Below are 27,904 nucleotides of genomic sequence, written 5' to 3'. Positions count from 1 at the left end.
CTAGTAAGGGACGCGGACGTGGACATGGTCGTGGTGGTGTTAGTGGACCCTCTGGTGCTGGGAGAGGACGTGGCCGTTCTGCCACAGCCACACGTCCTAGTGTACCAACTACCTCAGGTCCCAGTAGCCGCCAGAATTTGGTGGGTCCCAGAAGCAGCCATATTTGGTGGGGCCCAATGCCGTTCTAAGGATGGTAAGGCCTGAGCAGGTACAGGCATTAGTCAATTGGGTGGCCGACAGTGCATCCAGCACGTTCACATTATCTCCCACCCAGTCTTCTGCAGAAAGCGCACAGATGGCGCATGAAAACCAAGCCCATCAGTCTGTCACATCACCCCCATGCATATCAGGGAAACTGTCTGAGCCTCAAGTTATGCAGCAGTCTCTTATGCTGTTTGAAGACTCTGCTGCCAGGGTTTCCCCAAGGGCATCCACCTAGCCCTTCCCCAGGGGTGGAAGAGATAGAATGCACTAACGCACAACCACTTATGTTTCCTGATGATGAGGACATGGGAATACCACCTCAGCACGTCTCTGATGATGATGAAACACAGGTGCCAACTGCTGCGTCTTTCTGCAGTGTGCAGACTGAACAGGAGGTCAGGGATCAAGACTGGGTGGAAGACGATGCAGGGGACGATGAGGTCCTAGACCCCACATGGAATGAAGGTCGTGCCACTGACTTTCACAGTTCAGAGGAAGAGGCAGTGGTGAGACCGAGCCAACAGCGTAGCAAAAGAGGGAGCAGTGGGCAAAATCAGAACACCCGCCGCCAAGAGACTACGCCTGCTACTGACCGCCGCCATCTGAGACCGAGCACCCCAAAGGCAGCTTCAAGGAGTTCCCTGGCATGGCACTTCTTCAAACAATGTGCTGACGACAAGACCCGAGTGGTTTGCACGCTGTGCCATCAGAGCCTGAAGCGAGGCATTAACGTTCTGAACCTTAGCACAACCTGCATGACCAGGCACCTACATGCAAAGCATGAACTGCAGTGGAGTAAACACCTTAAAAACAAGGAAGTCACTCAGGCTCCCCCTGCTACCTCTTCTGCTGCTGCCGCCTCGGCCTATTCTGCTGCTGCCGCCACCTCGGCCTCTTCCTCCGCCTCTGGAGGGACGTTGGCACTTGCCGCCCAGCAAACATGGGATGTACCACCAACACCACCACCTGCGTCACCAAGCATCTCAACCATGTCACACGGCAGCGTTCAGCTCTCCATCTCACAAACATTTGAAAGCGTAAATTCCCACCTAGCCACCCTCGATCCCTGGCCCTGAATGCCAGCATTTCTAAACTACTGGCCTATGAAATGCTGTCATTTAGGCTGGTGGACACAGACAGCTTCAAACAGCTCATGTCGCTTGCTGTCCCACAGTATGTTGTTCCCAGCCGGCACTACTTCTCCAAGAGAGCCGTGCCTTCCCTGCACAACCAAGTATCCGATAAAATCAAGTGTGCACTGCGCAACGCCATCTGTGGCAAGGTCCACCTAACCACAGATACGAGGACCAGTAAGCACGGCCAGGGACGCTATATCTCCCTAACTGCACACTGGGTAAATGTAGTGGCGGCTGGGCCCCAGGCGGAGAGCTGTTTGGCGCACGTCCTTCCGCCGCCAAGGATCGCAGGGCAACATTCTTTGCCTCCAGTCTCCTCCTCCTCCTACTCAGCTTCCTCCTCCTCTTCTTCCACCTGCTCATCCAGTCAGCCACACATCTTCACCACCAACTTCAGCACAGCCCGGGGTAAACGTCAGCAGGCCATTCTGAAACTCATATGTTTGGGGGACAGGCCCCACACCGCACAGGAGTTGTGGCGGGGTATAGAACAACAGACCGACGAGTGGTTGCTGCCGGTGAGCCTCAAGCCTGGCCTGGTGGTGTGCGATAATGGGCGAAATCTCGTTGCAGCTCTGGGACTAGCCGGTTTGACGCACATCCCTTGCCTGGCGCATGTGCTGAATTTGGTGGTACAGAAGTTCATTCATAACTACCCCGACATGTCAGAGCTGCTGCATAAAGTGCGGGCCGTCTGTTCGCGCTTCCGGCGTTCACACCCTGCTGCTGCTCGCCTGTCTGCGCTACAGCGTAACTTCGGCCTTCCCGCTCACCGCCTCATATGCGACGTGCCCACCAGGTGGAACTCCACCTTGCACATGCTGGACAGACTGTGCGAGCAGCAACAGGCCATAGTGGAGTTTCAGCTGCAGCACGCACGGGTCAGTCGCACTGCGGATCAGCCCCACTTCACCACCAATGACTGGGCCTCCATGCGAGACCTGTGTGCCCTGTTGCGCTGTTTCGTTTGCAACAGCAGAGGCCAGGTACAAATGTGGCCAGACAGGGCCCACTACTGGAGGATGAGGAGGACGAGGATGAGGAGGAGGTGGAGGAGGATGAGGATGAAGCAGGTTCACAGCGGGCTGGCACCCAACGCCGCTCGGGCCCATCACTGGTGCGTGGCTGGGGGGAAACACAGGACGATGACGATACGCCTCCCACAGAGGACAGCTTGTCCTTACCTCTGGGCAGCCTGGCACACATGAGCGACTACATGCTGCAGTGCCTGCGCAACGACAGCAGAGTTGCCCACATTTTAACGTGTGCGGACTACTGGGTTGCCACCCTGCTGGATCCACGGTACAAAGACAATGTGCCCACCTTACTTTCTACACTGGAGCGTGATAGGAAGATGCGCGAGTACAAGCGCACGTTGGTAGACACGCTACTGAGAGCATTCCCAAATGTCACAGGGGAACCAGTGGAAGCCCAAGGCGAAGGCAGAGGAGGAGAAAGAGGTCGCCAACGCACCTGTGTCACGGCCAGCTCCTCTGAGGGCAGGGTTAGCATGGCAGAGATGTGGAAAAGTTTTGTCACCACGCCACAGCTAACTGCACCACCACCTGATACGGAACGTGTTAGCAGGAGGCAACATTTCAATAACATGGTGGAACAGTACCTGTGCACACCCCTCCACGTACTGACTGATGGTTCGGCCCCATTCAACTTCTGGGTCTCCAAATTGTCCACGTGGCCAGAGCTAGCCTTTTATGCCTTGGAGGTGCTGGCCTGCCCGGCGGCCAGCGTTTTGTCTGAACGTGTATTCAGCACGGCAGGGGGCGTCATTACAGACAAACGCAGCCGCCTGTCTACAGCCAATGTGGACAAGCTGACGTTCATAAAAATGAACCAGGCATGGATCCCACAGGACCTGTCCATCCCTTGTGCAGATTAGACATTAACTACCTCCCCTTAACAATATATTATTGTACTCCAGGGCACTTTCTCATTCAATCCTATTTTTATTTTCATTTTACCATTATATTGCGGGGCAACCCAAAGTTGAATGAACCTCTCCTCTTTCTGGGTGCCAGGGCCTAAATATGTGACAGTGGCCTGTTCCAGTGGTGGGTGACGTGAAGCCTGATTCTCTGCTATGACATGAAGACTGATTCTGTGCTGACATGAAGCCAGATTCTCTGTTACGGGACCTCTCTCCTCTGTCTGGCTGCCGGGGCCTAAATATGTGACAGTGGCCTGTTCCAGTGGTGGGTGACGTGAAGCCTGATTCTCTGCTATGACATGAAGACTGATTCTCTGCTGACATGAAGCCAGATTCTCTGCTATGGCATGAAGAGACTGATTCTCTGCTGACGTGAAGCCAGATCCTCTGCTATGGCACCTCTGTCCAATTGATATTGGTAAATTTTTTATTTTAATTCATTTCCCTATCCACATTTGTTTGCAGGGGATTTACCTACATGTTGCTGCCTTTTGCAGCCCTCTAGCTCTTTCCTGGGCTGTTTTACAGCCTTTTTAGTGCCGAAAAGTTCGGGTCCCCATTGACTTCAATGGGGTTCGGGTTCGGGACGAAGTTCGGGTCGGGTTCGGGTCCCGAACATTTCCGGGAAGTTCGGCCGAACCTCTCGAACCCGAACATCCAGGTGTTCGCTCAACTCTATTTACAACCACTTACAGGGCAGAAGAATCTTGTGATTCTTACAATATAAATCTCTTTGCTGTAGGATTTATAATTTTTAAACTACAACCGTTTGAAGATGGCAACCGCCAGTGAAGTGCCCTCTCTTTACTGCTGGGACTGGGGTGTGCTTTCTATTGCTGTGTCTGTGCAGAAGTCTGAGGGGCTCTTGTCTTTATAGGAACAGAGGTGGGCAGGGATGTCATGTGACTGCTCCTCTGAAGATGCTTGCTGCAGTGCATGCTGGGATATTTACTTTCACTTTACAGCTGCTCCGCCCACACAGCCTGTCTGAGGAAGCTCCTCAGGGGAACATGTCATGGTGAACAGATTAGAAAAATTACATATAGCCAGCACATTTAGCATGATATAAATACTTCATAGTTTGGGCTATTGTCTGGGGCACTTTGGATTTTTGATACTTAGGGTGGCCAACCCCTTTAAAAGTTTGGAAATAAGTTTTATACAGTAGAGAGTATTTGAGGTGTTTCAACTAGCTACATTTACGAAATTACAGCTGTGTGAATATCATCATGCCATCTAAAGGAAAGAGATCTAAAGCTGCAAAGATACGCTGGACTAAACTGGACCCTTCATACCCACGCTTTCAGGATCCGGAGCCCTACAGCAGCATAGTGGAAATGGAGGTTTGTGACATTCGGGATCCGGAGCCCCACAGCAGCATAGTGGAAATGGAGGTTTGTGACATTCGGGATCCGGAGCCCCACAGCAGCATAGTGGAAATGTAGGTTTGTGACAGTGAATATGCCCAGGAGGTACATAGTGAACCTGTGGTGTCATTCCCATGTTCAACTCAGTGTCAAGTTCAGGAGCATGGCATGCAAGAACCATGTGTACCAAGTGAGATATCTGTGCAGGCATCATTTCATCAGGGTCATCATGGCTGGCTATGGAAGGTTAAGGAACAAACAGTGTACATGCATGGCTCTGACATTTTTGGCATACCACAGTGAGCTTGATGATGTGAGGAAGGGTGATCTTGATCAAATACTGAAGAAGGGCAACAGATTGTATGGCACAACAATAAAACAGCTAAAACGAAGAAATGTCTATCAACACCAACACTTGACAATGGAAGAAGTGCCCCTCAGAGTCAACACTGACAAATATGAGTATAATCTTGTTAAATCTCCAGTGTTATCGGGATGTGTGCGAGCCACGGTAGACGGTGACAACCAAGGTTGTTTTGTTGACCTCTCCACAAGACTTCAGTGCATCAATGTAGATGTTACACATGCACTTTTTATAGTAGTGCCATATTGCATTGCATTGTTCAGAGACAAATCTGGGAGATATGGACTGTTTGACATAGTCGAAATAAGGATGGACTTCCTGCCACTGGAAAAAGAAAAGCTGTTATGATCACTTTTACACATTTGAGTGATATGGGGCAAGGATTTATAAGTTGCATGAATTGCTCCTTGCATACACCAGAGGCCCTATTGATGGACTGCAGTATGACTTCATGCCAATCTCATTTCATTGTGCAAGACGTATGTCAGATGGTTTGCTGTCCCCACCGGTGCAATCTGACAAACCACATAATGGAAAGCATGTGGAGAACAAAGTTACACAGATGACCAAAGATGCAACACACACTGGATTCCCAGCCAGCAAGCATTTTCCACGGTCACTTGATGCAAAATCTTCACAGGGCATATGGAAGGACAGTGAGGTATTATCCAAATTAAATGTACAGCGATAACAAAAACAGAAGACAAGACACAGAAATGAAAGAAGGCGTGGTTTCAAGGCTACAAAGATGTCTGTCACCAATAATAAGAGGACATACATCACCAGCCGATACAGAGCAGATGCTAATTTTAAGCTGAAGCAATACATCACCAGAAAATATGCAACAGATGCATGTTTCAAGTTAAAGCAGAAGCAATACACAACCAGCAAATATTCGACAGATGCCAATTTTAACTTTAAGAAGAAGCAATACATCACCAGAAAATATCATAATGATCCTGCTTTCAGAAAACGTCACTTGCAAAAGTGCATGAGTTACATGAAAATGAAGCGTCACACTCAAGCAGATTTTTGCATAATGCAGACAGCTATATCCACTTTCCATGAATGCATTAAAGCTGGGCCAACTTTGTGTACACAAGTGTGTCATTGCACCCTTTTCCCTAACCAAGTGAAACATTGCATTCACAGCAATTACAAGAAGAATCTACACATTGTTGCTGCCTGCTTGACAGGGAAATATGTCCATGTGTGCAACAATCACTGTCAAGGCCCTGAACAATACACCATACCAGATGAAAGGACCAAAGAATGGATTTGTCACAACTGTGAGTCACATTTAAAAGCAGGCACAAATCAGCCATCGCTGTGGCTAACAACATGGAGCTGGCTCCCATTCCCCCAGAGCTCTGTGATTTGAATGTGCTGGAAAGAAAACTTTTGGCCAAAATACTGCCATTTGCCAAAATCATCACACTTCTCAAAGGTCGACAGGCAGCTATACACGGCGCTGTAGTGTGTGTGTCATCCGAGGTGGAAACCACGGTCAATACTCTACCAAGATCGCACAGCACATCCCAGTTACACAGAGTAAAGCTGAAAAGACGTCTGACTTACAAAGGCCACCAGCTGTTTCACAATGTCAACATGAGAAATGTAGTAATAGGTCTGTCAAAACTCATTGACACACACCCCGACTACAGTGACATTTCAATCAGAATGTATGAGACAATCGCTGATGATGATGATGCTGATAATGATGATGGGATGGAACTTGACAGTTGTGATGACACTGAAATGATGGAGATACTTGAACGCATCGAAAATTGTGATCCATCAGAGGTACAGTCTGCAGGTTTACCGGCTGCTTCTGAGCAACAGGAAGGCCATGACCTCCCAATGCAGAGGATGAGAAGGATGCACTAAGACCTGGAATTGGCCTAGACAGTTGTTTGCAGCCATCTGACCTTGGAGAGGAAGCACTGACACACGGTGATGGAATATTTAGCATTGCACCTGCACAAGGAAACACACCTGTCAGCTTCTTTAAAGTTCCTAGGCTTGAGTCAATGGCTTTCCCTGTTCATTTCCCTACTGGACAGAATACATTGGACCAGGCAAGACAAGTCAAACTGTCCCAAAGCCTGTATTTCAATGCAAGGCTTTTTTGTGTTGATACTCGTTTTGCAAGAGACACAAGCTACCTCTTCTTTGCGCAGTTTGTCACAGAGACGCACATGGCCAAAAGCAACATGTCCATCCAGTTAAGAAAAGAAAAACCCAATACCAGGGATAGACGGAAAATATCCAACAAGTAGCTACAGGACAAGCGTGAGGTTGGGAGGTTGGTGCAAAACCGAGATGCCACAAGGTTCATGGCAGGGGGCGTCATATTCTAGGTTCTTCAAAGTAGCCACCTTTTGCTTTGATTACTGCTTTGCACACTCTTGACATTCTCTTGATGAGCTTCAAGAGGTAGTCACCTGAAATGGTCTTCCAACAGTCTTGAAGGAGTTCCCAGAGATGCTTAGCACTTGTTGGCCCTTTTGCCTTCACTCTGCGGTCCAGCTCAGCCCAAACCATCTCGATTGGGTTCAGGTCCGGTGACTGTGGAGGCCAGGTCATCTGGCGCAGCACCCCATCACTCTCCTTCATGGTCAAATAGCCCTTACTTTCAAAGTTTTCCCAATTTTTCAGCTGACTGACTGACCTTCATTTCTTAAAGTAATGATGGCCACTCGTTTTTCTTTACTTAGCTGCTTTTTTCTTGCCATAATACAAATTCTAACAGTCTATTCAGTAAGGACTATCAGCTGTGTATACACCTGATGACGTCTCCTCAACGCAACTGATGGTCCCAACCCCATTTATAAAGGCAAGAAATCCCACTTATTAAACCTGACAGGGCACACCTGTGAAGTGAAAACCATTTCAGGGGACTACCTCTTGAAGCTCATCAAGAGAATGCCAAGAGTGTGCAAAGCAGTAATCAAAGCAAAAGGTGGCTACTTTGAAGAACCTAGAATATGACATATTTTCAGTTGTTTCACACTTGTTTGTTATGTATATAATTCCACATGTGTTAATTCATAGTTTTGATGCCTTCATTGTGAATCTACAATTTTCATAGTCATGAAAATAAAGAAAACTCTTTGAATGAGAAGGTGTGTCCAAACTTTTGGTCTGTACTGTACATTGTCTCTGTTGGGTAGCAGGAGCTCCTATATTTGGACAAAACAGGGATGACAAGGTTTGTGCCTTTATAGATCATAACATCTCATGCCAGCTGCCTGATGAAGCCAAACAAGCCTTACTTCACAGATTTGTAACAGAACTTCAAATGTACAGCAGATCTCATTCAAAATCGTGCAAGAAAGGTAACAGAGTATGCAGATTTGGATTTCCAAAGCCACCTGTTAGAAAAATTAGGATAACTTACCCGATGCCAGAAGAACAAGGATATTGTGCAATTAAACCACAAGCAGCCAAAAACAAACTGAAACCAGTCTGGGATTTGCAGCTTGAAGACATGTCACAGCTACTGGCACAGTGTGATAGGACTTTGAATCAGTACAACTCGTACACTGAGGCATTGACCTCAAGTGTGATTTTAATGAAGCGTGATGTCAAGGACTGTTGGGTGAACAACTACAATCCACATTTGCTGACGGCCTGGAACGCCAACATGGACATCCAGTACATTCTTGATGAGTATGGTTACATCATGTACATGTTGTCCTACATATCCAAGCCAGAACACGAGCTGAGTGACCATCTCAAAACAATAGTCAAAAAAATGAGCCCAGAGACAGAATAAGAAGAAATTAAAGAAGTTCTTCAGGCTTATTCAAAACACAGAGAGGTCAGTGCCCAAGAGTCTGTGGCCCATACGTGCAGCCTGAAAATGAAGTCTTGCTCATGTGAGGTTGTTTTTCTGCCAACTGGTGACAACGCACTGAAAATGAGTCTCCCGCTCAATGCGTTGCAGAACGAACCAGCCGATTCTCTTAATGTGTGGATGACGAGTTTTTCCGTCAAATACAGAGCCAGACCCGAAACACCAGAGTTTGAGTCGATGTGTCTGGCAGACTTTGCATCCCATTACAGGGTTGTCTATGGCAAGCAAAAGGAAGATGGCAAGCAAAAGGAAGGCGGCAAGCGTGTCAGCCTATTGAATGAAATGGGAATGATTCAAAAGCGCACGAGAGGGAAGCCTGCAATCATTAGGTACGCACGCTTCTCAGAGAAGAAGGACCGCGAGAACTACTACGGCAAACTGCTTAAACTCTACCTCCCCCACCATTCAGAGTCATCACTGAAAACTGTAAGGTTCCCAACACACCAGGATATTTACAAAGGCGCCTGTGTGAGCTTACCAGGAGAAGAAGCAATCCGAGCAGTGTCTGCAATTACCAGCAACCAAAAGAAGTTCGAACACAACAAAATTGTGGAACAAGTCTTGGATGACTTTGTAAAAAAACATCCCTGTTGAAGATGCTTGGAACACCTTTGACCCAGAAGCTGAGTTGGATAGGTTGGAATGTATAGAGGAACGCAAAGAAGGGGAGCCACTTCATGAGAATCAACAAGATGATGTTCCGGAGTATATACGTCACAAACAAACAGGTGGAATTGCGCTTAATGTGAAGGCCCCACAAATGTGCCCTGATTTCCTTTTGAAAATGTACAGAAACCTTAACCAGACACAAGCTCAGACATTTTACTCAGTTTGTGACTGGTGGACTAACCGTGTGCGTGGCCTAAATCCTGACCCATTCTATTACTTTGTCAATGGTGGCGCAGGGACAGGCAAATCACACCTGATAAAGTGCATATATGCTGAGGTGACAAAGATACTCTGTAAACTTACCAGACTACGTGAGGAAGCAGACATATCCATGCCCAGCGTAACTACATTTACAGCAACAGCAGCTTTCAACATTTCAGGCAACACTTTGCATTCTCTGCTGAAGTTGCCAAGAAGCTTGATGCCACCCTACCAAGGACTTGGTAATCTCATCGATGAAGTGAGGGCACAGCTGTCAAATGCGGAGATCATTGTTATTGATGAGGTGTCAATGATTTCAAAGCCCCTGTTTGCCTACATCAACTGGAGTTTACAGCAAATCAAAGGCAGTAAGAAACCTTTTGGTGGTATGTCAGTACTAGCAGTAGGAGACTTTTACCAGGTCCCCCGCTGGGAAAAAGTAAGCCACTCTGCGTGTTTGAGGAAAATACCAATGACGTCTGGAAAGACTACTTTCAGATGATCACTCTGACAGAGATCATGCGACAGAAAGATGACATTTCATTTGCTGAGCTTTTGAATAGAATCAGAGTGAAGCAGAAGACTGGCACCTTAAGCAATGATGACAAAGCTCTGCTTGCTCAGGCTTTGACAGATCCCACCCACTGCCCTAATGACGTGCTGCACATCTTTGCCACCAACAAAGAGATTCACAAACATAATGCCACAACTGTGTCTGTTCTCCATTCAAACGTCACCAACATAGCTGCAGATGATTACAGAAAAGACCCTAAAACAGGAGTGATGCAGAGGCAACACCAACCTTTCAAAGGACACAAAGACAATCTGATTGACACACTGTAAGCAGCTGAAGGTGCCCGTATCATGATCACAAGAAACATTGATGTTGAAGATGGGCTTGTTAACGGGACATTTGGCAAGATTGCAAGAATAATTATCCAGACTGAGAATGGTGCTACTATGGTAAACAAGCTTGGGCTTGTGCTGGATAATCCAAATGCAGGACAGAGATACCGTAACAAGTCGTCTGGTGATGCTGACAACTTGGTGTACATAAAAAGGGTAGAAGAAAACCTGAGACAAAAAGGAGTTGTTCGCAGGCAGTTCCCCTGAAGTTGGCTTTTGCATGTACGATTCATAAGTGTCAGGGGATGTCGATACAGTCGGCAGTGGTCTCATTGAAACGGGTCTTCCATCCGGGAATGGCCTATGTTGCTCTGAGTAGAACGACTACACTGCAAGGACTGCACATAACCGACTTTGATGAGAAGAAGATCTTTGCTGATCCTGAAATCACAGCCTCCCTGGACTCAATGAAGAATGCATCACTGGAAAGTGTTATGCCCCTCTTAACGTTTCTACAGACAAGAGACAAACAGCAAACATTAACAATTATCCATCACAACACGGAAGGATTACCAGCTCACATTGAAGTTATCAAATCTCACCACGAGTTGATACTTGGAGATGTTTTATGTTTCACTGAAACTCATCTCTCAGGCTCTTCTGTTGCTGAAAGTCTCCAGCTGGAGGGCTACAACCTGTTCAAATGCAACAGACACCTCTCGTACACGAACCTTCCTGACATTGCAAGTAAAAGTGGCGGAGGTGTCGTCTTGTATGTCAGAAACCATTTCAAGGCCTTTGAAAAGCAGTATCATCACAATATGACTGACTTGAAGTTCTTGGTTGTCAAACTGGAGTCCCCTGTACAAGCTTTGATTGCCGTTGTTTACAGGACACCGGATTACAGTATTGGCCAATTCCTTACTAACCTGCTGGGCCTCTTGGAATGTTTGGAAAGAATGGATTGCCAACCTATAATACTCTGTGGAGATTTCAATGAAGATTTTCTGTCCAGATCAAAGAAGACAATATCTGACCTTCTTGACCTTCACTCAAGAGGATATACCCAACTGGTGTGGGCAGCCACCACAGAAAAAAAAACACACCGTTGGATCACTTTTATATCTCCAGGGTGCAGCACTGTCTCCAGTCAGGAGTACTGCACAGTTATTACAGCTATCCTGATCCTGTGTATTGTGTTTTGAGCAGTGGTTGTGAACACGCTTAGAGCCTGCATAAACGGGGCATGAGCGTTGCCAGAAAACAGTGGTTGTGAACACTGATTATCATCAAACAGATAGCACACCTTCACCTCCATTCTACATCAAGATGCTGAGACCCCGCCAAATGCATGTGGTCATACCTTCATCTGCTAGGCTTCATAATGCTGCTAATGTTTTTATAAATGTATGTTTTAATGTAACTGTGAAGCACTTTGGGCAACAACATTGCAATAAAATGTGCTATATAAATAAATAAAAGTTGAAATGCATTTCTCACTCTATGAAGCTTGCCATGTGCACTTTTTAAATTTGACCAATCAATTGGTTAGTGTAATGTTTACTATCTTTACTCACTCCAAACACTCCACACAGTTACTCTGCCCACTCCATAAAGTTACTCTGCCCACTCCAGTCATTCCACAGTTACTCCAGCCACTCCAACCGTTACTCAAGCCACTCCACCTTGTTACTCCGCCCACTCCAGTTGTAGACTATTGGTGGAGGCAAGAACACTTCACACAATTTCCCCATAAATTGTAGCTTTTCTAGTTTAATTTGTTATTCAGACAGCAATATATAATCATACACATGTTTGTAATCACATGTCAGAGTTAATGTCAAAGTCAGTGAGCTAAAAGGGAGAGCCAAGGATGTCCTAACATGAACACTATACCTCAGAAAATCCTCATATTAGAAAAAATGTCCTGTATATGATTGTGAATAAAGATTGTTTAGCTCTGGCAAGGCTAAACGGCAACATATTTTCTCATAATCTCCATTGAGTTTTCACTTACCTGAGCAGGTGTTGCAGCAGACATGCACTTTGGTTCAGGGCAGTTTAGTGCATGGACTTGTCCGTCCTTAATCTGGATTTCAAAGTAGTCCTTGAGACATCTGTTACAGTACACATGCTGGCAATCCTTAAAGTGGGTGCACTCACTGCCCAATTTCTCCATAAAACAGATATTGCACAAGAATGGTTTGCTATCAAAAGCCTTCTTCTGTTGAGCTTCATTGAAGTCCAAGATGTATTTCACCAGGGCAGGCACTGACTGCACGTCTTGTATGGCACGCTTGTCCAGTAAGACCCCATCAGCGCAGGTCTTTTCAGATTGAATACAACTCTGTAGTCCATCACTACACAAATGAATCTCATATGGGGATTTTATATTTAGGTAATCGAGTGTCTCCTCCTTCAGAAACTGAATCCATGCAAACAAGACAACACATCCCCTGTTCTCCTCCCAGAGGTCATCTAAATGCTGGCATAACAGGGTCAGCTGAAATCATAAAAAAATATATATCAGTATTCGTGCATATATATTGTTGAGATTAAGAATGTTTGGGTATATACACTGAAAACTGGAAGGATGAGGTGGTTTATTTCCTGAAACTGGTTGTTAGCTGGTCTGGGGCCTAGGGCAGCAGAATGTATGGGGCAGCACGTTAATCAGGTACATTTCTTTATTTTTTATTTTTTTGTTGAAAGAAAGTACTTGCCACTACCTGGTCATAATATATGTAGCGGGCATGTATGTGTGTTTTACCTATATGCGCATTGTAAGAGAATGTCTGGAGTGGTAGTGGATGGAAGATATGTACCACTGGGGGTCGTGGCCCTGGTGGAGTAAGAGCAGGGTGGACGGGTTTCAGTTGTTGGTGTCAGTCTACACTGATCCTGGCAGGTTGGTTATCTCTGGCCTTAGTTGGGTAGGGAAGGAGTTAATCCTTCACTATGCTTGCTGGGTGTGGTCTGCCTGCTACACCCAGGGCTGTGGATATAGGTTTGAGGCTCACTGACTGTGGGGCGGCTGATGAAGTGTGGTCTCCTGTCTCACTGCAGGAAGCTGTATGGGAGGCTGATCGCTCGGTCGGGCTGGGCGCTGTGGTCCGCTCGTCTAACAAGAACTGCCCAATTGCTGCAGGCTCAGCGAAGGACCAAAAGAAAGGGATCCTGTGGCCGGAGCCAATCCCTTGTCCAGGCCGACACGTGGCCTGTCTAACTTGCACGAACTTGGACAAACCCGCCCCATGACAAGGTGTAGTACTGACCACTGATGTGAGAGACTGTGTGAACAGGCACCAAGACGCCTGCAGTGTTTGGGGATCCTTTGTGGGAGGTGGGGTTTATGGACATTGCTGTTGTGTGAATTGCACAGTTTTGATGTGATGCACTAAAGTGAATAAAAGAGCACGGTTTGGACACAAAGCCTGTCTCCTGAGCCTCTATACTGCCACCGCTACCATCTGCCTACCAGAGCAAACCCCCACAATTGGTGGCTTCAGCGGGCAAACGGCAGTGAGGCTGAAAATTGTGCTGTTTGGACTGTATGTCGTATATTAAGCCGGCAAGCTTTGTGACTCCAGATAAGATGGAGGAGGCTATTAGACACTTGGTGCAAAGTAATGAGGAGGCTACTCGGAGACATGAGGAAGCCCTGAGAGACCAGCGGCAGTTGAATAGTCTACTGGCCCAGCAACTGGCGACTATGCAGGAGTCCATGCGTGTGTTACAACAACAAGCCGTCCCGGGGGGGACCGCAATCCTACCTGCTGCCCGGGATAAGGTGCGCTCAGCGTTAAGGAAGATGGGCCCCGAGGATGATATCGAGGTGTTCCTGATGGTCTTCGAACGCACTGCGGAACAGGAAAGGTTACCGGCAGAACAGTGGGCCGAAGTAGTGGCGCCATTTTTAGTGGGTGACGCACAAAAGGCCTACTTCGACCTCAGTCAGGAGGAAGCCAAGAGCTATGAGAGGCTGAAGGGGGAGGTGTTGGCTCGTCTTGGGGTTAATACCTATGTGCGTGCACATCGAGTCTACCAGTGGGCTTTCTCAAAGTCCAAGCCTGCTCGGTCCCAGGCCTATGACCTGTTACACCTCGTAAAAAAATGGCTGCAGCCTGAGACATTGAGCCCCTCGCAGATGGTGGAACGTGTGGTGGTGGATCGTTTGGTGCGTACCCTCCCAAGAGCAATACAGCGCTGGGTGGGACAAGGTGATCCAGGCAGGTGGATCAAGTTGTTGGCCTAGTCGAGAGATACATGGCAACCCAGGACTTGGTCCGAGAGTCCGCCTTCCTGCAAAAGCCGCGTTCACTCTCCCTGCCACAAGGGGGACCTGGGAAGGGGGCTTAACCGCTTAAGGGGGGGGGGAGGTGATTTCCACTTCTGGGAGGCCAAACCTGGGGAGACGAGAGGCCCCGGGGATTAGATGTTGGCACTGTCAGGGCCTGGGACACATTGCTGCCAACTGCCCGAGGGCGGCAGAGCCCATGGACTGCGGGTTCGCACGACGGTCCTCCTTTTTCGGCCAGCCGGTGTATGTTTCTGCTTCGCTGCTATCCACTGATACACCCCCGTTGTGTGCCATCTCTATTAATGGACACCCAGTTAAGGCATTGCTAGACTCGGGGAGCTTAGTGACCCTCGTGCACGAGTCCCTGGTGGCCAGTCGCGGCCCAGGCAAGCAAACCATCAGGATTGTGTGCATTCATGGGGACCAGCGAGAATATCCTACAACCTGTGTGACCTTGTCTACCCTCGGAAGGGAGATACAGCAGGTGGTTGGGGTGGGGCGACAAATCCCTTACGCTGCCATCCTAGGTAGGGATTGTCCCCTGTTCTGGTCTCTCTGAGAGGGACTGGGTGCAGAGCCGGTGCCCGTTGATCCTGAAGAGGAGCTACCAGCTGTAGGGGTCACCAATAAGGAGGAAGAGTGTCAACCCGATAGCTTGTACCTAGAAGGGTTGGCTGGTGAGCCGGCGGCAGCCCCATCTGTTCCAGAACTAGAAGTATCCCGAGACCCATTCGGGACCGCCCAGCTCCAGGATCCTACATTGTCACGGGCCAGAGAAGGGGTGACTGTCATCAATGGAGTGGCTCAGCACCCGGGAGCCGACTCGGAATTTCCCCACCTGGCCTGTAACCAGGACCTACTGTACCGGGTCGACAAAGTCCGGCAAGAGGTAATAGAACAGTTGGTGGTACCCCAGCCATACCGCCGCATGGTATTAGACTTAGCGCATACTCATGTGTTAGGAGGACATCTGGGGGTCCAGAAAACTCAGGAACGTATACTGCAGCGTTTCTATTGGCCGGGGATATATGAGGAAGTCAGGAGGTTTTGCCAGTCCTGTCCAGAGTGTCAGAGAACCAGCCCCCAGCCTCATTATCGTAATCCCCTGGTGCCCATGCCCATTATTGAAGTACCTTTCGAAAGGGTCGCAATGGACCTGGTAGGCCCCATTAACAAGTCAGCCAGAGGCCACCAACCTATCCTGGTCATAGTAGACTACGCTACTCGCTATCCTGAGGCGATACCCCTGCGCCACACGTCAGCCAAGCTGATAGCCAAGGAGCTGATGGGTATGTTCTCCCGGGTGGGGATCCCAAAGGAGATATTGACGGACCAAGGGACCCCTTTCATGTCCAAAGTGATGAGGGAGCTCTGCAAAATATTAAATATTAAGCACTTGCGTACTTCCGTCTATCACCCCCAAACTGACGGGCTAGTGGAACGCTTTAATAAGACCCTAAAGTCCATGCTCAAGAGAGCGGTGGCAAAAGATGGAAAGGACTGGGACCTCTTGCTGCCCTATGTGTTATTTGCGGTGCGAGAAGTGCCCCAGGCGTCCACGGGGTTCTCACCGTTTGAGCTGTTATATGGTAGGCATCCCCGAGGGCTGTTGGATATCGCTAAAGAGGCATGGGAGCAACAGCCTACCCCTCACAAAAGCATAGTCGAGCACATCGAGAAGATGCAGGACCGGATAGGAACAGTTCTGCCCATAGTCCGTGAACATATGGAAGCGGCACAGCTGGCCCAGAGCCGCGTGTACAACCGGGCCGCCCAGGTAAGGACGTTTAACCCCGGCGACCGAGTGTTAGTACTAGTGCCCACCGTAGACAGCAAATTCCTGGCCAGGTGGCAAGGGCCATATGAGATAAGAGAGAAGTTAGGCCCCGTGAATTACAGGGTATACCAGCCAGGAAGGCGGAAGCCCGAGCAGGTGTACCACGTTAATTTACTGAAAGCCTGGAAAGATAGAGAAAGTCTCCTTGGGGATGACCCGCGCTTTGTCTTGGCTGCAGAGAACGTCCCCGGCCCTACAGTGGTACCAGAGGACACCCCTGCAGTAAAGATAGGTAGCGGTTTGTCGACTAAGCAGACTCAAGAAGTGAAGGCGTTCATTAGCAGGAATAAAGACGTGTTCTCTGACCTTCCGGACGTACCAATCTCGTCCAACATGACATTGTCACCGAGCCCCAGGAAAAGGTCCGTTTACGACCGTACCGGGTACCGGAGGCTCGGCGACAAGCCATTTCAGAGGAAGTAAAGTTTATGCTGAAGTTAGGGGTCATTGAGGAGTCTAGAAGCGAGTGGGCTAGCCCGATCGTTCTTATCCCAAAGCCCGACGGATCATTACGTTTTTGTAATGATTTCTGGAAACTAAACGAGATTTCAAAGTTTGACGCCTATCCCATGCCGCGAGTAGATGAGTTAATAGAGCGAATGGGTAAAGCCAGGTATTTCTCGGTGATAGATCTCACAAAAGGGTACTGGCAGGTACCTTTAACAGAGACAGCAAAAGAGAAGACCGCATTTGTCACGCCGGAGGGGCTGTTCCATTATAGAGTGTTGCCCTTCGGGTTGCACGGTGCTCCAGCCACGTTTCAACGGCTGATGGATATCGTCCTCAGACCACATCTCCGGTATGCCTCAGCATATTTAGATGATATAATCATATTTAGCCAGGACTGGGAAAGTCACTTGTCAAAGGTTCAAGCAGTGATAGACTCGCTCAGGAAGGCAGGATTGACCGCCAACCCAAAAAAGTGCTCAGTGGGCCTGGAGGAAGCGTGGTATTTGGGTTATGTCATTGGACGCGGAGTCGTTAAGCCCTAAATAAATAAGATCGAGGCGATCCGAAATTGGCCTACACCCCTTACGACCAGGCAACTGCGGTCATTTTTAGGGATGGTAGGGTATTATATGCGGTTCATCCCACATTTCGCCACTATAGCTGCCCTGTTGACAGGACTCCTGAAAGGTAAGAAGTGGGTAATGGTTCGCTGGGATGAGCAGGCGGAAGAGGCGTTCTCCCGTTTGAAGTCGGCCCTATGCGGGTCCCCAGTTCTGGTGACGCCCGACTTCGGACGGGAGTTTATAGTCCAGACGGACGACTCTGGAGTAGGCCTCGGGGTGGTACTCTCCCAGGAAATCAATGGTGAAGAACACCCCGTTGGTTTGCTGAGCCGCAAGCTCACCCAGCGGAAACCCGGTACAGCGTGGTAGAAAGAGAATGCCTCGCCATCAAGTGGGCACTTGAATCTCTCAGGTATTACCTGTTGGGGAGAAGGTTCCGTCTGGTGACTGACCACTCCCGTCTCCGGTGGATGAGCCAGGCTAAGGAGGGGAGCGCTCGGGTCACCAGATGGTTCTTATCCCTCCAGAATTTTAAATTCAGGGTTGAGCACAGGGCAGGTCGCCTGCAAGGGAACGCTGATGCCCTGTCCCGGGTAAACTGCTATATGTGTGTTCACCCCGGTAGGATTGAACAGGGTCGTCAAGCCTTCAGGGGTGAACAAAGGGGGGAGATATGTAAGAGAATGTCTGGAGTGGTAGTGGATGGAAGATATGTACCACCGGGGGTCGTGGCCCTGGTGGAGTAAGAGCAGGGTGGACGGGTTTCAGTTGTTGGTGTCAGTCTACACTGATCCTGGCAGGTTGGTTATCTCTGGCCTTAGTTGGGTAGGGAAGGAGTTAATCCTTCACTATGCTTGCTGGGTGTGGTCTGCCTGCTACACCCAGGGCTGTGGATATAGGTTTGAGGCTCACTGACTGTGGGGCGGCTGATGAAGTGTGGTCTCCTGTCTCACTGCAGGAAGCTGTATGGGAGGCTGATCGCTCGGTCGGGCTAGGCGCTGTGGTCCGCTCGTCTAACAAGAACTGCCCAATTGCTGCAGGCTCAGCGAAGGACCAAAAGAAAGGGATCCTGTGGCCGGAGCCAATCCCTTGTCCAGGCCGACACGTGGCCTGTCTAACTTGCACGAACTTGGACAAACCCGCCCCATGACAAGGTGTAGTACTGACCACTGATGTGAGAGACTGTGTGAACAGGCACCAAGACGCCTGCAGTGTTTGGGGATCCTTTGTGGGAGGTGGGGTTTATGGACATTGCTGTTGTGTGAATTGCACAGTTTTGATGTGATGCACTAAAATGAATAAAAGAGCACGGTTTGGACACAAAGCCTGTCTCCTGAGCCTCTATACTGCCACCGCTACCATCTGCCTACCAGAGCAAACCCCCACAGCATGTATGTAATAAATGTGTGCGTGTTTACTTGCATATAGTGAATGTGCACATCTGAGATGTGTACATCTGAACATCATTATCACAAGTGATTTTCTGAGTTTCTGGTAAGATTTTAATTGTGTAGTTTACCTAAACACAAAGTTACACAAGCACCATCAAACAAGGTAAAAAAAAAAGAGGCTTGGGGGCATGCTAGTAGTAAAGGGGTCACTGTTCTCATCAAACTAAAATGACAGATTGACATGCCCCTTTTCCCGTTCATAACCCCACACACAATCTCTCCCAGTCCCTCCAAAAGTGACGCCCATGCGCATCCCAAACCACGCCTAAACACAGCCCATTCAACGCCCCTTATTCTGTCAATCATTTCTCCACTGTCGACGTGGCATTTCTGAAGCCAAAACAAAGCATTATTTTTGACAGCAGCCACCATTTTTATGAAATACTTTTACAGCGTCCATTTTGTGAAATACGGCACCCATTTTACCAAGCGCGTCAGAGTAAGTCCAAACATGTTAAAGGCATGTTCAGTATGTCCTAAGACGTACCGTCAGTAATTCAATTAAGTTTTAATATTTTTAAAATGCCTTTTAAAATATGTTTACGTATTAAGCAAAATTTCTTATTTTCGACGCAGCACGTACAATTTTTCAACAAAGCAGTAAGATATGCACATTTGTTCGTAATTACAACAACATATACATAATTGCTTCATGCGCTTTGTTACAATGGAGCAGGGCAGTAATACTAGTATATTTTAATGTAAATCGTGAAGACTGATGTGATGATATTAATAGCTCAGTAAGTGAAATCCAGGTGACAGTGTCCCTTTAAACTTAGGCAACCCAACTGATACCAGGAGGTGTTAAAAAGCACATTTCACAATAGGCTATCTGCTGTATGAGTATCTGTAATGTAGGGATTTGCTCTGGTAGGCAGAGGCAAGACCACGGTTGAAAAGCAAAAGTTCAGTGTTTATTCACACAAACAGGCAGAAAAAAAAAACAATACTTTGCAGGATCCTGGTGTTAATTCACACAGCAAGAATCCTGGTGTTAATTCACACTGCAAGAGTCCACAGAACAAAACATGTCACCTGGCAATCCACAGCAGGCTTTAGGGTGCCTGACTCTCAGCAGGCGGCTCTCAGCCTTGCAGCATGGAGGAAGTCCTCAGCTCCCAAACACAGAGCTTCCACAGCTCCACTATCACCTGGAGGATCATTCCACACCCAGCTGTGCTGCTGGCTGGGTTTTTAAATCCCAGCCCAAAACCTGGCCTGGAACGTGGGGAACAGCCACCCACCCTGCTCTTTGGCTGCTCCCAATAAGAACCGGCCCGGATCGGCTTTACAGCCACACTAAGTAAAAACTGTCAGCGAGCACTAGCTGCCGCTGACACATAAAATTACCGGTTCCTATCTCACCGAGGCCAGGAACCTCGGTGACACGTACCTTCCGTCAATGACGGACCCTTGCGCCTTCCTACATACCTCCCCCTGAGGAGGTGAAAACACGCCAGACAGTGTACTCGGGATAGGGCATCCGTGTTTCCCTGTAACCGGCCTGCCCTGTGTTCTACTGTAAACTTAAAGTTTTGTAGAGACAAGAACCACCTGGTAACCCGAGCATGCCTCTCTTTGGCCTGACTCATCGACTTGAGAGGGGAGTGGTCGGTCACCAGACGGAACTTCTTTCCCAACAGATAATAGCAGAGAGACTCGAGTGCTCACTTGATGGCCAGGCACTCTCTCTCCACTTTACTGTACTGGGTCTCCGCTGGAGTGAGCTTACGGCTGAGGAAGACAAGGGGATGCTCCTCCCCGTTAACTTCCTGAGACAGTACCGCACCGAGGCCTACTTCGGAGGCATCGGTCTGTACCACAAATTCCCTCTTGAAGTCGGGTGTCAGCAAAACCGGGGACCCACACAGGGCCGACTTCAAAGCGGAGAAAGCCTCTTCCGCCTGGTCATTCCAGTGGACTACCACGGACTTCCGTCCCTGAAAGGGATTTTTCATAATCTTACTTTTGATACATCACAGATACTGAATTTTAAATTTAGAACTGAAAATCATGTTCCTAAGTCTGCTGCAAATCGCTCTATGGTGAAACTGTTTGTCCAGAGGTGTTTAGGTCCATTTTATACTGATCCTTGGGTTGATAATATGTGTAAATTGACAGAAGGAATGAAATGTACTGACCCATTCCCAAAAGAAGGGTCTTTTTCAGACTTTCATATGGCCATGATCAAAGGCCTATGTCTGAATGACATAGACACTTTTCCATGGTACAAAGGAGACCCTCACTGGAATAAAATGTATATGAAAACTTGTGGTCAAGAATGGCTATCAGTGCAAACGTTTTGGACTGACTTGTGCAGTTCAAATACAAGACAGCAAAGTAAAACCCCCATCGTGACTCCAACTTCTGCCCCACCCCCATATGTGCCATTGTACCCTGTAGTAACTAAATTAACAACAGAATCAGATGAGATATACGTACACTTGACTCTACCACAGGTTCCTGGCGTTAGAGAACCTGAGGAACAGGTTTTCTCTCAGCATGCTAATCAACCTATTGTACAGTCTGCACAGACCAGTAGAACAATATATGCAAGGGCTGCAAACATTAAGGGTTTTGAACTAGGAGATTCAAGGGTTGACTAAAGACGCTAGCGGTCTATGGTCAAAGAGAGGAGTAGTATTTGGATGGGGAGACCCTTCCCAACCCCATGGACAATGAGTCCATTAATTCAGATGCCTAGAGACTTGCAGCAGATACAAGAGAAATATGTGGCAAAACTGATTGAGAAATTAAACATTGATTATGATGATATTTCGCTTTTGTTTCCTTTGCCAACAGGTGCAAGATGGCGCTGGATTATCTTTTAGCTTCTAAGGGGGGGGGGGGGGGGGGGTTTCTGTGAGTTTATAGGAGAGGACTGCTGTACTTGGATACCAGTGATAAAGTCCCGGACCATATGCATAAGATCACTGTACTTCAGTGCAGAGCTAGGGCTATTACTAATGAGGGATATAACCCTTTCGCAGCTTTGGGTGGTTTTGGAGATTTCCTGTTTTCCATAGGTAACTGGTTGAAGGAAATAGGAGTATATATCCTCATGTTGTTGTTTTTCTCTTTATCATATATATCCTGGTGAGATGCTCCTGCTGTTTGATCGATCGGATCGCCCAGTCACATGCAGAAAATCACATCCTCATCGCAGCTCCCAGATATACCACGGATCAACCAATCATGTCTTTGATGGAAAGGATGTCCAACTAAACGTTCATCGCCATGCCACACCTCCCCACATCAGGACCTCCCTCAGAGTCAACTCCCCGAAGAATCGAACCGAAGGATGGAGCATCATCATGGAGGCAATGACACCCAAGGAGCACCACAATCGACGAGGGCAAGCTGAGGAAACCGAAGATTCAGCAAGAGATTAAGGCTGGGTTCAGACCTGAGCGTCTTTGATATGCGCGTTTAACGCGTGTTTTTGACGCGCGTTTTTTGCAATAGTAAACGCGCGTTTGACGCGCGTTTGTGTGATTGACTGCAATGCCCTATGGCCACAAACGCGCTGTAAAACGCCCCAAAGAAGCTCAAGTACTTGTTTGAGCGTAGGGCGTTTTACAGCGCGTTTTTCAGCGCTGTAAAACGCTCAAGTGAGAACCAGGGCCATAGGGAAGCATTGGTTTTCATGTGCTGAGCGTTTTACAGCGCGTTTGAACACGCTGTAAAACGCTCAAGTGTGAACCCAGCCTCAAAGAACAAATGGGACATATTACAGAGCGGAGGGAACTGTCGTGGAAAGTTTTAGTAAGCATAGGATGACTATAGTGGACTTTCTTTTTAGCTTAGGAATGGTGTTTAGGTTTATTTTGTATATGCCTCCCTGTGTAAGATCTGACCTGATTACGGTTATAAAGGAGCGTGGTAGGGTCACGACGTTGTAAGAGAAATACTATAGATCAGCACTCTGGTCCCTACTCCCCATGTGAAAGCCGCCACCGTTGGTTTGAGGGGGATCTAATGGCTGCTGGCTCTGAGAGCAATGTTCTTAGTGAAAGCTACCAGCGGGTCCTCATCAGCAACGGTGGGGTATAGCACACTGATGCCGGTCTCACTAAACCATGGGCGCCCCAACATGAAACATTGGTTGGTGGGAATGGTGTCCATGTGAATGCTATATCACCTTTTTTGGTCGACCCTGTTTTAGCCCTTTAAGGACTCAGCCCTATTTCACCTTAAGGACTTGGCCTTTTTTTGCAAATCTGACCATTGACTTATCCAGGCCGTTCTGAGATTGTTTTTTCATCACATATTGTACTTCATGACACTGCTAAAATTGGGTCCAAAAAGTTAATTTTTTTGCATAAAAAAATACCATATTTACCCAAAATTTTGAAAAATTAGCAAATTTCAAAGTTTCAGTTTCTCTACTTCTGTAATACATAGTAATACCCCCAAAAATTGTGATGACTTTACATTCCCCATATGTCTACTTCATGTTTGTAGCATTTTGGGAATGATATTTTATTTTTTGGGGATGTTACAAGGCTTAGAAGTTTAGAAGCAAATCTTGAAATTTTTCAAAAATTTACAAAAACCCAATTTTTAGGGACCACTACAGGTCTGAAGTCACTTTGCAAGGCTTACATAATAGAAACCGCCCAAAAATGACCCCATTCTATAAACTACACCCCTCAAGGTATTCAAAACTGATTTTACAAACTTCGTTAACCCTTTAGGTGTTGCACAAGAGTTATTGGCAAATGGGGATGAAATTAGAGAATTTCATTTTTTTGCCTAATTTTCCATTTTAACCCATTTTTTCCACTAACAAAGCAAGGGTTAACAGACAAACAAGACTGTATCTTTATTGCCCCGTTTACAGAAACACCCCATATGTGGCCGTAAACTACTGTACGGGCACACAGTAGGGCGTAGAGGGAAAGGTGCGCCGTATGGTTTTTGGAAGCCAGATTTTGTTGGACTGGTTTTTTGACACCATGTCCCATTTGAAGCCCCCCTGATGCACCCCTAGAGTAGAAACTCCATAAAAGTGACCCCATCTAAGAAACTAAACCCCTCAAGGTATTCAAAACTGATTTTACAAACTTTGTTAACCCTTTAGGTGTTGCACAAGATTTAATGGAAAATAGAGATACAATTTCAAAATTTCACATTTTTGGCAGATTTTCCATTTTAATATTTTTTTTCCAGTTACAAAGCAAGGGTTAACAGCCAAACAAAACTCATTATTTATGGCCCTGATTCTGTAGTTTACAGAAACACCCCGTATACCGCTGTACGGGCACACGGCAGGGCGCAGAAGGAAAGGAATGCCATACGGTTTTTGGAAGGCAGATTTTGCTGGACTGTTTTTTTTGACACCATGTCCCATTTGAAGCCCCCCTGATGCACCCCTAGAGTAGAAACTCCAAAAAAGTGACCCCATTTTAGAAACTACGGGATAGGGTGGCAGTTTTGTTGGTACTAGTTTAGGGTACATATGATTTTTGGTTTCTCTATATTACACTTTTTTGTGCGGCAAGGTAACAAGAAATAGATTTTTTGGCACGTTTTTTTTTGTTATTTACAACATTCATCTGACAGGTTAGATCATGTGGTAATTTTATAGAGCAGGTTGTCACGGACGCGGCGATACCTAATATGTATACAATTTTTTTTATTTATGTAAGTTTTACACAATGATTTCATTTTTAAAACAAAAAAAATGTTTTAGTGTCTCCATAGTCTAAGAGCCATAGTTTTTTCAGTTTTTAGGCGATTATCTTAAGTAGGGTCTCATTTTATGCGGGATGAGATGACAGTTTTATTGGCACTATTTTGGGGTGCATAAGACTTTTTGATCGCTTGCTATTACACTTTTTGTGACGTAAGATGACAAAAAATTGCTTTTTTTACATCGTTTTTATTTTTATTTTTTTACGGTGGTCACCTGAGGGGTTAGGTCATGTGATATTTTTATAGAGCCGGTCGATACGGACGCGGCAATACCTAATATGTATTAAAAAAAATTGTTTATTTAAGTTTTACACAATGATTTCATTTTTGAAACAAAAAAAAACATGTTTTAGTGTTTCCATAGTCTAAGAGCCATAGTTTTTTCAGTTTTTGGGCGATTATCTTGGGTAGGGTATGATTTTTGCGGGATGAGATGACGGTTTGATTGTTACAATTTTGGCGTACATAAGACTTTTTTGATCACTTTTATTACCTTTTTTGGGAAGTAAGGTGGGCAAAATTTCAATTTCATCATAGTTTATGGCGTTCACCGTTCGGGTAAAAGTAACATGACCGTTTTATAGATCAGGTCGTTACGGACGCGGCGATACCAAACGTGTAGGGAATTTTTTTTTTTTTAATCAGTGATAAATGTTTTTTTATTTTTACTTTTATTTTTACTTTTATTTTCACTTTTTTTCACTTTTTATTTGACTCAGACCCACTTGGTTCTTGAAGATCCAGTGGGTCTGATGTCTGTATAATACAGTACAGTACAATATATATTGTACTGTATTTTACACTTTGAACAGAGCTATGCCTTTTAGCACAGATCTGTTCAGCACCATGGACAGCAGGATGCCTGAGACGGCGTCCTGTTGCCATGGGAACCTTCCCCGTCTGCTCAGTACTGGTCAGAACTGCGCAGACGGGGAAGGGTAAGGACGGGGATGTCGGGGGGCTGCAAAGGCACTGCAGCCCCCCGATGGGAGAGGGAGGGAGCTCCCTCTTACTGTTAACTTTTTCCATACCGCGGTCCGTTTTTTGCCGGCGGGTGGTGCAAGGGGGTATACCAGGGTGTCAGCACATTGCTGACACCCTGGTATAAACGGCTGACATCGATGATGCAATGTCAGACGTTTAACCCTTTCCATACCGCGGTCCGTATGGAAAGGGTTAAACGTCTGACATTGCATCATCGATGTCAGCCGTTTATACCAGGGTGTCAGCAATGTGCTGACACCCTGGTATACCCCCTTGCACCACCCGCCGGCAAAAAATCATGCAGGGGTGCATAAAATCCATATTTTAGGGACACTAAAGTTTCTGATCCCCGCGGTCAGGGACCGCGGGGATCAGAAACTGCAGAAGGCGCGGCAAACCGCAGGTCTGAATTGACCTGCGGTTTTCTGCGATCGCCTATACGAGGGGGTCAAATGACACCCCCCCCCCCCCTGCGTTGTTACAGGATGCCGGCTGAATGATTTCAGCCGGCATCCCGTTGCGATTAACCCCCGGCGCCGGAATCCCGATTTAAAGTTAGGACGTACCGGTCCTTAAGGACTCGGGAAATAGGGCGTACCGGTACGCCCTGCGTCCTTAAGGGGTTAAAAGACCTTCCTCAGGGACTGATCCCCCCTTTTCAGAACCATGTCTAACAGAGGTTCACTTTGGGTCAGTAGCATATTTGTACCAGATTAAATGGATGTTGTCCGATTAGGGCCACATTTGTTAAAAAAAAAAAAGGGCTGATTCATTTGGCAGCATTTGTGCATTTTCTGGGTGTGGTAGTGGATGGTGAGTGTTTGAGCTCCACCCAACGGCACTCTCGGGAAATGTGCGAATGTGTACCTTCCAGTTCTAAAAAGTATTTCTATTGGTCAAGGCATGAGGTGGATTGTACCTGCCTATCTGTAATATTACTGGGCAGCCATGTGCCATGAAGGGCGGGGTTAGCCCAGTAAAAGGTCTAACCCGAACATCCAATCTATGTGTAGAGCATGCATGCCTGATGTTTTGTATGCTTTGTGTTCTTTCTCACTTTTCTTTCTTCTCTCTCTTTTCACTATTCAGGAGATTTTTTCCTACTGTGCGCCAAATTACACAGAAGGTTTTTTTTCCATCTCCTTCATAGTCTTTAGTGTCTTCATGTGTCACACACACATACAGGGAGTGCAGAATTATTAGGCAAGTTGTATTTTTGAGGATTAATTTTATTATTGAACAACAACCATGTTCTCAATGAACCCAAAAAACTCATTAATATCAAAGCTGAATATTTTTGGAAGTAGTTTTTAGTTTGTTTTTAGTTTTAGCTATTTTAGGGGGATATCTGTGTGTGCAGGTGACTATTACTGTGCATAATTATTAGGCAACTTAACAAAAAACAAATATATACCCATTTCAATTATTTATTTTTACCAGTGAAACCAATATAACATCTCAACATTCACAAATATACATTTCTGACATTCAAAAACAAAACAAAAACAAATCAGTGACCAATATAGCCACCTTTCTTTGCAAGGACACTCAAAATCCTGCCATCCATGGATTCTGTCAGTGTTTTGATCTGTTCACCATCAACATTGCGTGCAGCAGCAACCACAGCCTCCCAGACACTGTTCAGAGAGGTGTACTGTTTTCCCTCCTTGTAAATCTCACATTTGATGATGGACCACAGGTTCTCAATGGGGTTCAGATCAGGTGAACAAGGAGGCCATGTCATTAGATTTTCTTCTTTTATACCCTTTCTTGCCAGCCACGCTGTGGAGTACTTGGACGCGTGTGATGGAGCATTGTCCTGCATGAAAATCATGTTTTTCTTGAAGGATGCAGACTTCTTCCTGTACCACTGCTTGAAGAAGGTGTCTTCCAGAAACTGGCAGTAGGACTGGGAGTTGAGCTTGACTCCATCCTCAACCCGAAAAGGCCCCACAAGCTCATCTTTGATGATACCAGCCCAAACCAGTACTCCACTGTCACGACTGTGACTGATCCAGACAGGTCTGGGAG

At 46.9% G+C, this 27,904-nt stretch overlaps 1 protein-coding gene across 1 annotated transcript in view; it reads right to left on the bottom strand.

Moving 5' to 3' along the window:
- Positions 1-27,904, bottom strand: part of LOC120977783 (E3 ubiquitin-protein ligase RNF14-like) — a 174,533-nt gene that overhangs the window by 71,019 nt on the left and 75,610 nt on the right. Inside the window, exon 4 of the mRNA XM_040405902.1 lies at positions 12,609-13,094. Coding sequence (XP_040261836.1) covers positions 12,609-13,094 — 486 coding nt within the window. The remainder of the gene's footprint in view (positions 1-12,608; positions 13,095-27,904) is intronic.

This window comes from Bufo bufo, chromosome 1 (genome assembly GCF_905171765.1).
Source record: "Bufo bufo chromosome 1, aBufBuf1.1, whole genome shotgun sequence".
Lineage (NCBI taxonomy): Eukaryota > Metazoa > Chordata > Amphibia > Anura > Bufonidae > Bufo > Bufo bufo.
Note: the sequence above shows the minus strand (reverse complement) of the source record. Positions and strands in the feature narration are given on the sequence as shown.